This window comes from Calonectris borealis, chromosome 27, assembly GCF_964195595.1.
Source record: "Calonectris borealis chromosome 27, bCalBor7.hap1.2, whole genome shotgun sequence".
Lineage (NCBI taxonomy): Eukaryota > Metazoa > Chordata > Aves > Procellariiformes > Procellariidae > Calonectris > Calonectris borealis.
Genome location: NC_134338.1, coordinates 2673989 through 2686152, shown reverse-complemented (window position 1 = coordinate 2686152; position 12164 = coordinate 2673989). Strand labels below are relative to the sequence as shown.

Sequence of the window (12164 nt, the reverse complement as noted above, 5' to 3'; positions counted from 1 at the left end):
TAGGGCAGTGATGCCCTGAGGGGCGGTGATGCTGCGTGGGGCTCCCAGGGCACCCCCCGGCCCCTCCACCCGGGGTCTCCCGCCACCCCGGGCCGGGCCGGGCCGAGCCGAGCCGTGCCCCGCGCCGTGCGCCCCGTCGGGGCGGCCGTGCCCGCAGACGGCGCTGCGGAGCTGCCGCCCGGCCCGGCCCGGCCCCGTTGGGCTCCGCCGGCCCCTTCCGAGGGGGCGGTGCCGCCGCCGGGGCCGCGCTCGGCTCCGCCGCCCCACGGGGCCGCCCGGCTCGGCCGCCCGCCGGTGAGTGCGGCCGGGGGGCTGCGGGGGGGATGGAGCGGGGGGCGCGGGGGGCGCTGGCCCCGGGATGCTGCCGGCTGTCGGGGGGGTGCCCGTCCCTCGGGGATGCAGTTCTCGGGGGTCCCGGTGCTCGGGGGTGTCCGGGGTGCTGCTCCCCCCCGGGCAGGGAGGGGGTAGGGGGGTGCGGAGAGCCTGTCCCGCAGGTTGTCCCCATGTCCCCATGTCCCCTGTACCTCCTGGCATCGCCTGTCACCCGCCGTCACGCCTTGCGGGGTGCCAGGCGGCACCGCCAGCCGCCACGGCCACAAAAGCATCGCTGTGCGCCGGGGCGCGGAGCCTGGACCGAGCAGGGGACGGAGGGGGGTGCAGGGGACGGAGCGGGGTGCAGGGGACAGAGCTGGGGTGCAGGGGACGGAGGAGAGTGCAGGGGACAGAAGAGGGGCACAGCAGACAGGGGAGGGGTGCAGGGGACAGAGCTGGGGTGCAGGGGACAGAGTGGGGTGCAGGGGACAGAAGTGGGGTGCAGGGGACAGAAGTGGAGTGCAGAGGATGGAGGAGGGGTGCAGGGGACAGAGCTGGGTTGCAGGGAACAGAGCTGGGGTGCAGGGGACAGAGGAGAGTGCAGGGGACAGAGGAGGGGCGCAGGGGACAGAGGTGGGGTGCAGGGGACAGAGAGGTTGCAGGGGACAGAGGTGGGGTGCAAGGGACAGAGGGGGGTGCAGGGGACAGAAGGGGGTGCAGGGGACAGGTGGGGTGCAGAGGATGGAGGAGGAGTGCAGGGGACAGAGGTGGGGTGCAGGGGATGGAGGGGGGTGCAGGGGACAGAGGTGGGGTGCAGGACTTTTGGGGGGCCGGGGGGTCATGCCCAGCCGGGTGTTGGGGTCCCCAGGGCGGCAGACCTCGCTGCCCAGGGATGCTGAGCGGGGCCGGGCATGGGGAGGGGGTTTGGGGTTTCCTCCCAGCGCTGCAAAGCCCAGCCCAGGAAATTCTTCCGGGCAGCCTCTCAAGCCCCTCTTTGTGCGCTTGGGATTTTTAAAATGCCTTCCCCGGCGGTTGCGGACGGGGTGCCCGGCTCCCGCGGCCACCCCGGGGCTGTGCCGGCGGGGTCGGGCCCAGCTGGGCTGCCGGCTGCGGCGGGACGGGACGGGGCTGGGCTGGTGCGGGGCGGCCGGACAGGGAGCAGGGGTGCCAGACCTGACATTTAGGGGAGGGGGCTGCCCATTCCCGCTGGCCCCATCGAAGCTAAGGGCTGCCACGCTCACTGGGGTGCCATGGGGACCCCGTGTCACCCCGGGGGATCCTCAGTGCGGGTTTTGCTGCAGGGCGAAGGACTTGGGGTGCAGACCTTTGGTGCAGTCGGTGCCCGGACCCCGCTGCGGTGAGCAGCAGGATCCTTCCCTCGCCGGCCGCTGGCTGCCCTCGCAGCCGCATCCTCCCCTCCAAATCCCGCTGGCTTGGCCCTGCCGCGCCGCGAGCTGCCGGCCTCGCTGCCAAGGCGGCACCGATTTCCTGCCTTGCACAAGGCCCCGGGGGCGGCGGGGTGACTTTGCCTGCCCCGTCCCACCGGCTGCACCGGTGGGTGCCCGGGACCCCAGGGGAGCTCAGCAGGGGAGGAAGCCGCCAGCCTCGCCCGGGGGCACCGGGGAGGCAAGAGGAAGCAGCGGTGGCTGCCGGCACCCTGCGACGGCGCGAGGACGCGGGTCCCCTCCCCGGAAGGAAGGCGCTGCCGGTCTCCATTGGCCCCGTGCTGGGGACCCTTGGGGGGACAGGGACAGGGGGAGGCCTCCGGCGGGTGGTCTGCCAGGCTGCGCCTCGTGGAGGGAGGAGAGGGCTCTCCTCTGCCTCGTCCCCTCGGCGCCCCGGGGTTCCTGACGCCGCGGCTCCCTGCCCACCCAGAGCCGCCCGCTGCCATGCCGGTGACAGTGACCCTGGCCGGCCCGGCCCCTTGGGGCTTCCGCATCACCGGGGGAAGGGATTTCAGGAAACCCATCACCGTCTCCAAGGTAGGAACCCCCTGCGTGCCCCCTCGCCCCGGGGAGGGCTGCCGGGGCGGGTGCCGTGCCCGGCTGCTCCGGGGAGCGGATCCTGTTTACTGTCCTTGGGGATCCTGCTCCGTGGGAACGGCCCCACGGCGGGCGACGGCGGCACAGGGGCTCGTGCCGCCCCTGGGCTGGGCAGGGCTGCGCCGAGTTTCTGGCTGTTGTTGCCACGGCCTTGGTCCTCCCGCGCCAGTGCGCACCCCGGCAGAGGGACTGGCACTGTTTTGGCAGGGCTGTGGGGACCCCGGTGGGTGGGAGCATCCTGGCAGGGTGGGGTTCGGGGACCAGCACGGAGCTGGCTGCACCCAACCATGTGCCGGGACCTCGGCTGCGGCGATGCACAAGGGCTGCATGTGGGGATGCTGCAATTAAGGCGGCTTCCCACCGGCGTGCGTGGGGCCGAGGGGCGGCTGGTGGGGGGCTCGCTGCCTCCAGTACCTCTGAGATAACACCAGGGCTGTCCCCGTGTCCCCTTCTCCGCGGAGGTGACGGAGCACGGGAAGGCGGCCGCAGGCGACCTCCGACCAGGGGACGTCATCATCGCCATCAACGGGGAGAGCGCGGCCGAGATGCTCAACGTGGAGGCGCAGAATAAGATCAAGCAGAGCCCGGGGCAGCTCCGGCTGCAGGTGGAGAGGTGGGTGCTGTGACGGGGGGGTGGTGGCGGCCAGGACGCCTGGGTCCCCAGCCCCAGGGAAGCGGCATCCCTGCGCGGGCTGGGGTCCCCAGCCATGTGTGTGCTGGTTGTTTTTCCCCTCTGGCGACTCTTGGGGCTCTGCCATCCCCACGGGAGCCTGTCTCAGCTCTGTAATTAAAAGAGTCAGGCGGTAATGAGGCCGGGCAGCCCTGGCAGCCGTTACCTGGCCGACTGGTCCCAGTTGGGGGCCTGGGGCTGCTGCCTCTCAGCACCTCCCCGGGGGGCTGCAGGGGAATGGTCGTGCCACACCCTGCCATGGGCGCACGGGGGCTGCATGCTCCTGGGGCAGATGCCGGACCCCCCACTCTCCCTTGGTCCCCAGGTCCCCGATGCCACCTTCCAGCCATGCCAATGGGGACACCTCACCGGAGAGGCTGGCCACACGCTTCCAGGTGAGCCCTGCACACCCCGGCCCCCCGCCCAGGGCTGATTTCAGCTGCTGGCATCTCCCTCCCCTCCCCAGGACGCGCTGCGGATGCAGGAAGAGAGCCAGGGCGCCCTGAGAGCCTCTTACTCCAGCCCAGCATCCCTCAGCCCCCCACCCGGCAGCGGCAGGTAAGGCCAGACCCGGCTGCGTGTGGGTCTGGGGGGGGGAGGCAGGGGTCCGGGCAGGGCCAGGGACTCTCCTGATGGCTCTGTCCTCTCCCCCCAGCTCACGGCCCCTGGAGGAGGAGTTCGCCTGTCCCGGCCTCTGCCAGGTGAGGAGGGAGCCGGGGGGGCTGTGCGGGGCCAGGCGGAGATGCTGGGGGGGCATCTGTGCACCATCACCCTTTGCAACCCCAAACCATCGCCTCTTGCAACCCCAAACCATCGCCCTTTGCAGTCCCAAACATCACCATTTGCAGCCCCACAGCATCGCCCTTTGCAACCCCAAACCATCACCCTTTGCAGCCCCAAACCGTCGCCCTTTGCAGCCCCGTAGCATCCCCCCTTGCAGCCCCATTGCCACGTTATCGCCCAGCCCTGCTCCGCCTCGGGGACCGCGTCTGCCGCGCTGCCGGTGCCGCCGGCCGCCTCCCCGCCGCGCTGGCAGGCACCCCCGGGCCCCGCGGGCACCGGCACACCTGGCCAGGGATGTTTTGCTCACTCCTACCCGGCACCTCTTGGCAACGGCGCCAGCCTGGGGAGGCCAAACCAGTTTGGGGAGGCCCGGCCCTACTCCCGCAAGCCCGGGGGACTGGGGTGTTGGCAGGACAGGGACCCACGGCCCGGCACACCCCCGGCAGCGCCCGCCGGCCCCTGCCACAGAGAGATGCCCGGGGAGCGGGGCTGGGATGCCCGTGGGGCCGGGATGCTTCCCCCGCCGCCCAGACCGGTCCTGGGATGCCCACGGCCGCCCCATCCCTCCCCGCCGCGGTTTTGGGCGGCTGCTGCGCCCCGCGGGGCAGCCGCTGGCTCCGGTGTTGGCGTCTCCCTCCTCTCCTCCCTCCCTGCTTTCTTTTTTCTTGTTTTTCAAGCCCAAATTGGGAAGCGCGGTGGCCCCGAGCACGGCCCTTCCCAGCTGCCTTTGGCCGCGGCCCCGGCCGCCCCTTGGCTCCTCCAGCCGCTCGCTCCCTCCTTCCTCCCCAGCTCGTTATTTGCTTTGGTGCCGGCCCCGGAGGGTCCCTCCCTGCCCTGGACCCCCCCCGCCGCGGGGCTGGGGCTGTGCGGGATGCCGTGCCCGAAAACCCCTGCCCAAAGGGACGGCGAGGGGAAGGGCTGCCCTTGGACCGCGCTTTTCATCGCATCCCAGGGCGGGTTGGTGCTGATGGGGATGAGGCCAAGGCACCCGGCTCCACCCGTGCCTAATTTTAGCTCGTCCCTTGCCTGCTCGTGACCCCGCAGAGCCCTGGCGCTGCCCCTCTCCATCTCCGAGGGGTCCGGGCAGGGGCTTCTCGTCCCCGTCCCCATCCCCAGGCTCCTGCCGGGATTTGCATCTGCGTGGCGGCTGCTCCCGGGAACATCAGCTTCCACTTAGCCGGGGTTTCGCCTTTCCTGCCTCGCCGGGGCCGCTAAGCAGGAGCAGATGCCGGGGAGGGGACGGGCGCAGGCGCAGGGTTACTGGGGTGGGGAGCAGTGGGGGTGCTTCCCCTGGCCCCCCTGGGGTCCCCCTGGCCCCAGCCCAGGAGGGGAGGAGAAGCAGCTGCCCCACACCGAGCCGTGGAGCATCCCTGCATCCCTGCGGGGAGCAAGGCGGAGCACCCATCCCTCTGGGGACCGGGGCTTGGAAAAAGCCCCTGGGCCAGGTCTGGGTGTCCCTGGGGTGCCCAAAAGGAGAGGGAGGGTCTGCAGGTGCCCTTCCCTGCGCTCTGCCCGGGAGATGCCACCCTCACCCCCGGGCTCGGGACATGCTGGGGGGCTGCTGCAGCACCCCCCTGCCAGCCCTGGCCCCCCGCACCCCCCCAGGGCACCCAGCACCTCTCTCCTCCTGCCAGGAGCGAGGAAGCCTGAGCCGCCAGAACAGCTCCCCGGGGTCGATCCTGCCTCCACCCCCCCGCCCACCCTCACCGGGACTCGGGGCCCCCCCAAACCTCTGGGAGACATGCAGAGAGCGGCGCCGCTCTTCACCCTCTCCCAACCCCTGCAACAGGTACGGAGCGGGCTTGGGGCCGTGCGGGGGGGGGGGACACAGAGGCGGGGAAGCCCCCAGCCCTATGCACCCATCGCGGCGTGGCGGCTCTGCACCCCAGGGTGCGTGCTGGGTGCTGCCTCGCCGAGGGAGCCCGTGCAAAGAGTTAAGAGGTAGGTAGGGACGTGGGAGGGCCGGGCAGGCTGGGGCAGCTCCCCAGGGTGGAGGGAGCAGGTGGCGGGTGGCGGGGTGCAGCCCGGCGGACCCAGGCATCGGGGTGCTGGGACCCCCCCCACCCATCTTCCCCCGGGGTGCCGTCCCGCAGCCTGGGCTTGGAGCCGGCCATGCGGCGCTTGGAGGAGGATTCGGAGGTCTACAAGATGCTGCAGGAGAACCGGGAGCTGCGGGCGGCCCCGCGGCAGTCCAGCACCTTCCGCCTGCTGCAGGAGGCTCTGGAGGACGAGGGCGGAGGTGAGGGGGGTACGGGGGGGAGATGGGGGGGTCTGGCCAGGGGGGTGGCGGGACCCTGACAGCCTCATCTCCCCGCAGCCGGCCCTGCAACCCCCTTCCCCAGCCGGCTCTCGCCCAGCGTCCGCAAGCCCGTGGCCGGCATCCAGAAGCTGCACGTCTGCGAGAAGTGCAGCAGCACCATCGCGTGAGTGGGGCTGAGGGGGCTCCCTGGGCAGGATCTGTCCCTGCCGTCGCTCCCAGCAGGGCCAAAATGGGGCTGATCCTGGGCATCACCCTGGGGTGCCAGGGGGGACCCAGGGAGCACACGGGGTGCCCCGCTGATGCCCCCCTCCCCGTCTCCCCCAGGACGCAGGCGGTGAGGATCCAGGACGGCCGCTACCGGCACCCGTCCTGCTACGCCTGCGCCGACTGCGGCCTCAACCTGAAGATGCGGGGCCACTTCTGGGTGGGCGACGAGCTCTACTGCGAGAAGCACGCCCGCCTGCGCTACCAGGGCTCTCCGGGGGGGTCTGCCGCCCCCCCTGTCTCCCCCCACTCCTGAGCCCTGGGCACCAGCACGGTGCAGCGGGGAGCTCGCCGCCTGCATCCTACCGTGTCCCGGAGAGCAGCAAGCACCCCGTCCCCCCCAGGACACCCCGCCAGCCCCACTGCTTTGGTAGGGTCGGGGTCTGCGGTGGGGGGGCATTGGGTTGGGGGCCGAGGACATCACCAGGTTGCAGATGGCCGGGGGGGATGCGCTGCAGCTGCCTGCCTTTGCCCTTGCTGTGTCAGCGCGTGTGATGAGCTGGGTCAATTCTCAGCCTGGGCTGCAGCAGCTGCACGTGCCCGGGGACACGGTGGGGACGCGGGGGGGGCACAGGGACGCTTGAGCACTTAGGTACTGGAGAGGGGGCTGGCACCGCTTTGTACACTGACTTCGAAGGGCTTCTATGAGATATTAAACCAGATCTCTATATAAATATAATATATATTTGCTCCACTCCCGTGTCTGGTCTGTGCGGAGCCGGGGGGGACAGGCAGCCTGCACCCTCCCAGGGCTGGAACTGTGGGGCCAGGGAGGGTGGGCTTCCCCCCAGCCCCAAGACGTAGGCAAGGACCCCGGACCCCGCAGCCCTCCTGCCTGCACCCGTACCAGTGGTGGGGAGCTGGCAGCAAACCCCCCGCCCCGGGGGGGTCCAGGGCTTGGCACAGCCTCCAAGGGTCTGGTCCTCCAGTGATGCACAGGGCTCGGTGCCGGCTGGCCTTGCCCTGCTCCCGGGAAGGTCAGGGCTCCCGGAGGGGCCAGACTGTCCCCTCCCTGCTCCGGGTGTCCCTGGGAGGTGTCAGGGCTTTATTGCGGGCTGTTGGCCGGGGCCTTTGTCCTGCGGAGGCCCAGGTGGGCTCTTATCGCTGCTCTCCGTGCCTGTTTGCACGGAGATGGGCTTTGCTGTTATCTGGGCTTTGCTGTTATCGGCAGCTCCCCACCGAGCCTGGGAGAGGACCAGCCTCTTCCCACGTCCCACGGCTCCCCACACCCCCAGCCGGCTCCCCTGCCCCGCTGCCCGCTCTCTGCTGGGGGTGCACTGCAGCCCCCCGTGCGCCCCTGGGCTCGGCTGAGCTCTCACCATCGAGGCACCCAATTCCTGCAGCTCCCCAGAGGGATCAGCCCCGGGCCCTTCGCGGCCGGACGCATGGGGGGTCCCATGCCAAGGGGGGTCCCACTGCTTGGGGTCCCTCTGCTCAGGGTCCCACTGCTCGGGGTCCCTCTGCTCGGGGTCCCTCTGCTCGGGGTCCCACTGCTCGGGTCCCTCTGCTCGGGGTCCCACTGCTCGGGTCCCTGCCAGGTCTCATGCAGGCAGGGGTGCAGGCAGGGGTACAGGCAGGCACAGCCCCATGCCAGCTCCAGGCCTGCAGTGCTCAATGCTGTTAGGACTTTAATTAAGCATCCCCAGGGAGGGATGGAGGTCCTGCCCCGTCTCTCCTGCCCTCACCGCCTGCCCGGCAGCGTCCGCACGGCTTCGGGGGCAGGGGAAAAAAGAGGAATAAACGCTTCTGCCTCGGAGGGGGGGACCGGAGGGCGTGAGCCCCCCCCCCGGGGTGGCACAGAGCAAAGGTGCTGCCCGGGCAGGGGGCGGCCCCCCCGCCCCGCCCCGGGGCCGTGCCGCCCCGCAGCCCTGCCCCATAAAGCGGCGGAGGAGCAGTGGGGCCGCCCCCTCCGACCTCCCCGGTCTCCGGTGTGCTCTCCCCGGTCCTCCCGCTGCGCCCTCCCCGGTGCTCTGTTCACCCCCGCCCGGGGATGCTGCGCCGCCGCGGAGCCTTCAGCGTGGAGCCGCACCGCGGCCGCGGTGAGTCGGTGGCCCCTGGGGCTATGGGGGGACCCCCGTGCAGCTGGGGGGGGTCCCCTGCGGTCCCCAGCCTGCGAAGTTCATGCTGGAGGGCATCCTCAGGGATCCCTGATTTGGGGTGTCTGTGCCGGAGGGGGACCCTGGCACCCCCCCAGTTTGTGCTGTCTGTGCCGGGGGGGGCCCTGGGGGTCCCTGGCACCTCCCCAGTTTGTGCTGTCTGTGCTGGAGGGGGCCCCTGGGCTTCCCTGGCACCCCCCGGTTTGTGATGTCTGTGCTGGGGGGCCCCTGGGGGTCCCTGGCACCCCCCAGTTTGTGCTGTCTGTGCCGGAGGGGGGCCCTAGGGGTCCCTGGCACCTCCCAATTTGTTATGTCGTGCCAGAGGGGGGTCCTGGGGGTCCCTGGAACCCCCCAGTTTGTGGTGTCTGTGCCAGAGGGGGGTCCTGGGGGTTTCTGGCACCCCCCAGTTTGGGGTGCCTGTGCTGAAGGGTGTCTCTGGGGGTCCCTGGGCCCCCAGTTTGTGGCCCTCCTGCTGGGAGAGGCCCAGGGTGCCGGCTGTGCTGGGAGTTCAAACCAGGTTTTGCCTTCGAGTGTGTATTTGGGCTGACAGGCCTGTGCCTGCACCGGGGTCGAGCCTGCTGGGACCCCACGTGTAGTGCAGGGGTCCCAGAAACCCACGGTCCATCTCTACGTGCCCCCCAACTCGGGCTGTGCTGGGACCCCCCCTCCAGCAGCAGAACCTGGGAGGTACCGGGGGTCTGAGCCAGAGCTGTGGACTTGGGGGGACCCCCAGCACGGCGGCAGCTCCCACGGGGGAGGTTTGAGCTCTCCCGACAATGAGGAACCCCCTCATTGGGGGGGCTCCGAGCCCCACAGTGGCGGGGCAGGCGGGGGACGCGCCGGGGCGGGGAGGAAAGCAGCCCCTCGGCACGTGGGGCCGTCCCGCGCAGCCCCAGCAGCCTGTGGAAATTCGGTGCGTGGGAGCGGGGCTGCTGGCAGCCGGCTGTGCCGGGGCGGAGGAGCCCCCCCACGGCATTGCTGGGATTCACGCGGCTGCTGAACGGTGGGATTGTCCGCCGGCCGGCTGCGACCTCCCCGGTGCCGGCTCCCGTGCCGTGCGGGCACCGGCCTCGCCAGCCCAGGAGGGATGCGCGGTGAGTGGCTCCAGCCTCCAGCGTGGCTGCACAGGGACAGGAATTTGGCAGCACCGGGGACCCCTGCCCGGTGAATTTGGTGCTGAGCAGGGTTTCCCCAAAGTGGTGGGATTCATCCAGCACCCGGCTGTCTGCCCGCAGCCTGCCGGTGCCCAAATAACCCTCTCGCCTTCCCGGTTGGGGTGGGAAGGGAGCCCTTAACCACCGGCCCAGCCAGTATCACCGATCCCAAATCCTGAAAGGAACCAGTTGGGAACCAGTCCTGTAATGAGGTGTGCCTCTGGATACAGGGCCCGTCGCCGGCTGGGGTGGCTATAAAAGGGAGTGCCGGGACGCGCGCCCGGCAGTCGGCTCCGGCTCTTGGCGATGTGGGGTGGCTCCCGCGCCGTCTGGAAGAGGAGGTTCAGCTGCTGTGAGTGCGTGGGGGGTGCGTGAGCCTCCAAGGAGGGGCTTGCCAGGGGGGGTGGGCAGTTCTGCACCCCGAGTCGAGCGCCGGGAGGGTGCCAAAGCTTCGCTCCCCATCTCCCTGAGCCCTCTGCTGTGGCCTGGCTGGGGAGGGAGGTGAGCACAAGGAGGGCCAAGACCCCCCCACTGCCTCTCTGCAATCCCACCCTGAGCTGCAGGGTGGTGGTAGGCACATCCCGGCCGGCGATGCCCCCCACGCTGCGGGCAGCCAGAGGTCCCTGGAGCCGTCCCGCAACAGGGGGGAGGACGGACCCTGTGGCCCTGCTGTGTTCTGGGTTGGCCGGCATCGAGCCGGAGCGGGGTTCGGTGAGAGCAGTCGCTTATGCAGCCCCCCGGCCAGGTCGGGGCAAGGACCATGGGTGCTCCCCAGGCAGCTCAGCAGTGCGGGGAGGGAGGATGGGGCTGGGCGCGGGGGCACGTTTCTGGGGAGCGGTGACAACATGCCACCATCGTATGAGCATCCCCAGCACCCAGGCAGGGGCTGCAGGGACCCTCCGGAGAGGGGTCCCCGGGCAGGGGGACTGTAACTCCGCATGGTGGCGGGGAGAGTGACTTCGGGCATGGCTGGAGCTGCTGCGGGGTGGTTCGAGGGGCTGGGAGGGGTGGTGGGCCCACGCCCGGGCATGCGGGGGTGGTGAGCACCCTGCCCTGCCTCCACGTGGGGACCCCCCCATCCAACACCACCCGGCCTCCCTCACCCCGCAGATGGTCCCTGGGAGACAGCGGAGAGCTGCGTGGTGCGCACCTCCACCAGCGTCTACCGCCGGCTGCAGGAGAGCCCCCGGCAGCCCCCGGGGGGGATGAGCACCTGGGGACCCTCCCCACCGCCGCCCCTCTCCCCTGGCAGCCCCCCTGCAAGCGGGCGGCTCCTCAAGTCAGAGTCAGAGGACTCCGGCGTGGAGATGGCCAGCAACGAGCACTCGCCCTCCACCCCGCTGGGCTCCGAGAGCAGCTTCTCCCTTGACGGCTTCCCACCGCAGAAGACCCCCCCCAGAGAGAAGCCGGGCACCGAGCCCCCCTGGCCACCCCGCAGCCGCTCGGCTAGCAAGAAGCTGGTGCAGGCAGCGCAGCGCAGCAGGAGGCAGCGGGCCCCCGGGCGCTGCCCGCGACAGCTCGGCCGACGCAGCACCAGCGCAGCCGACCTGCGGGCAGAGCCGGTGCGGGACCCCCAGGAACCGGAGGAGCCCAGTGTGGAGGACCCCGAGGGAGCGGTGCGTGCCGGGGAAGGGGTGGCTGTGGCTGGGGGGGTCTCGGCCACCCGGCAGCCCTCGAGCACCCGCTTGTCCGCAGGCTGTGCCGGAGGCGGTGCTGCCCGTGCCAGGGCAGGGGCTGCGGTACCTGGAGCATGTCTGCCAGATGCTGGAGCGCCTGGCCCGGCTGCAGCAGGACAACCGGCTCCTCCGGCAGCAGGCGGCGGACGCCCGGCGCACCCGCCCTGACACCGCGGTGAGGGCTGGGAGGACGTGGGGTGCTCGGAGGAGGAGGTGGTGGTGGTGCAGGGGAGTCCCAGCTCACACCCTGCCTCTCCTCGCCCACAGCCCACCCGGCAGCTGCTGGGGCACGATCCGGCCGTGTGGAGGGGCGAGCGGTTCCGGCCGCGGTCCTGCTCGGACAGCCAGGCGCCAGGTGAGGCGGGTGGGATGCGGGGATGGCGGGGCTGTGCCCGGTCGGACCCCCACACTGGCTTTATCCCCCCCTCCCATGCAGTGCCCGACCCCGGGCCGTGCCAGCGGACGTGGGGGCACTCAGCCAGCTCCCCCAGCCTGCTGGACCCCTCCGAGAGCGCGGTGGGCACCCCGACACCAGACAAGGTACGGGCCGGGGGGTGGCGGGCCGAGGCGGGCAGGGGTCCCGCGGGTCCCCCACCGCTGACGGCCGCGTCTCCCCGGCAGGACGGGCGCTCGCACTGGGGCCGGGTGAAGGTGCTGCTCACCCGCCTGACCCGCCGCTCGCTGCGGGGCGGCCGGTGCAGGTAGGACTGGGGGGGTCCCGGTCCTGCTGCCGCCCCTGGATGGAAGAGCTGCGCTGCACCTATTGCATAACACCCCACCCGATGATGTCACGCCCACCCGGGGCCGGTCCCCGGCCCGGCGGCCCCCCCCACCCCTCTTTTTTCCCAGAATAAAGCCTTTTCACTGCCAAAGAGGCGGTTCTTTGCGAGGTGATGTGCTGTTGCGC

General features: G+C 71.2%; 2 protein-coding genes across 2 annotated transcripts; both read left to right on the top strand.

The window, feature by feature from the left end:
* The first annotated feature begins 225 nt into the window (after window positions 1–225).
* On the top strand, window positions 226–7024 carry PDLIM2 (PDZ and LIM domain 2). The gene is made up of 10 exons (XM_075175037.1): window positions 226–294; window positions 2188–2294; window positions 2816–2967; window positions 3350–3419; window positions 3491–3582; window positions 3680–3725; window positions 5442–5596; window positions 5901–6046; window positions 6125–6230; window positions 6392–7024. The coding sequence occupies exons 2-10, from the start codon at window positions 2202–2204 to the stop codon at window positions 6585–6587; spliced, it is 1056 nt and encodes a 351-aa protein (XP_075031138.1). The 5' UTR covers window positions 226–294; window positions 2188–2201; the 3' UTR covers window positions 6588–7024.
* A 2863-nt stretch (window positions 7025–9887) lies between these two features.
* C27H8orf58 (chromosome 27 C8orf58 homolog) lies at window positions 9888–12144 on the top strand. The gene is made up of 6 exons (XM_075174627.1): window positions 9888–9933; window positions 10692–11197; window positions 11277–11432; window positions 11525–11612; window positions 11694–11797; window positions 11879–12144. The coding sequence occupies exons 1-6, from the start codon at window positions 9888–9890 to the stop codon at window positions 11960–11962; spliced, it is 984 nt and encodes a 327-aa protein (XP_075030728.1). The 3' UTR covers window positions 11963–12144.
* The last annotated feature ends 20 nt before the right edge of the window (window positions 12145–12164 follow it).

Bases quoted from the DNA above. Each gene is read 5' to 3' on its own strand.
- PDLIM2 (XM_075175037.1), top strand. From the start codon at position 2,202: ATGCCGGTGACAGTGACCCTGGCCGGCCCGGCCCCTTGGGGCTTCCGC. The intron at 3,583-3,679 runs GTAAGGCCAGAC...CTCTCCCCCCAG, and splicing joins CCCCCACCCGGCAGCGGCAG to CTCACGGCCCCTGGAGGAGG. The intron at 5,597-5,900 runs GTACGGAGCGGG...GCCGTCCCGCAG, and splicing joins TCTCCCAACCCCTGCAACAG to CCTGGGCTTGGAGCCGGCCA.
- C27H8orf58 (XM_075174627.1), top strand. From the start codon at position 9,888: ATGTGGGGTGGCTCCCGCGCCGTCTGGAAGAGGAGGTTCAGCTGCT. The intron at 11,198-11,276 runs GTGCGTGCCGGG...GCTTGTCCGCAG, and splicing joins TGGAGGACCCCGAGGGAGCG to GCTGTGCCGGAGGCGGTGCT. The intron at 11,613-11,693 runs GTGAGGCGGGTG...CCTCCCATGCAG, and splicing joins CTCGGACAGCCAGGCGCCAG to TGCCCGACCCCGGGCCGTGC.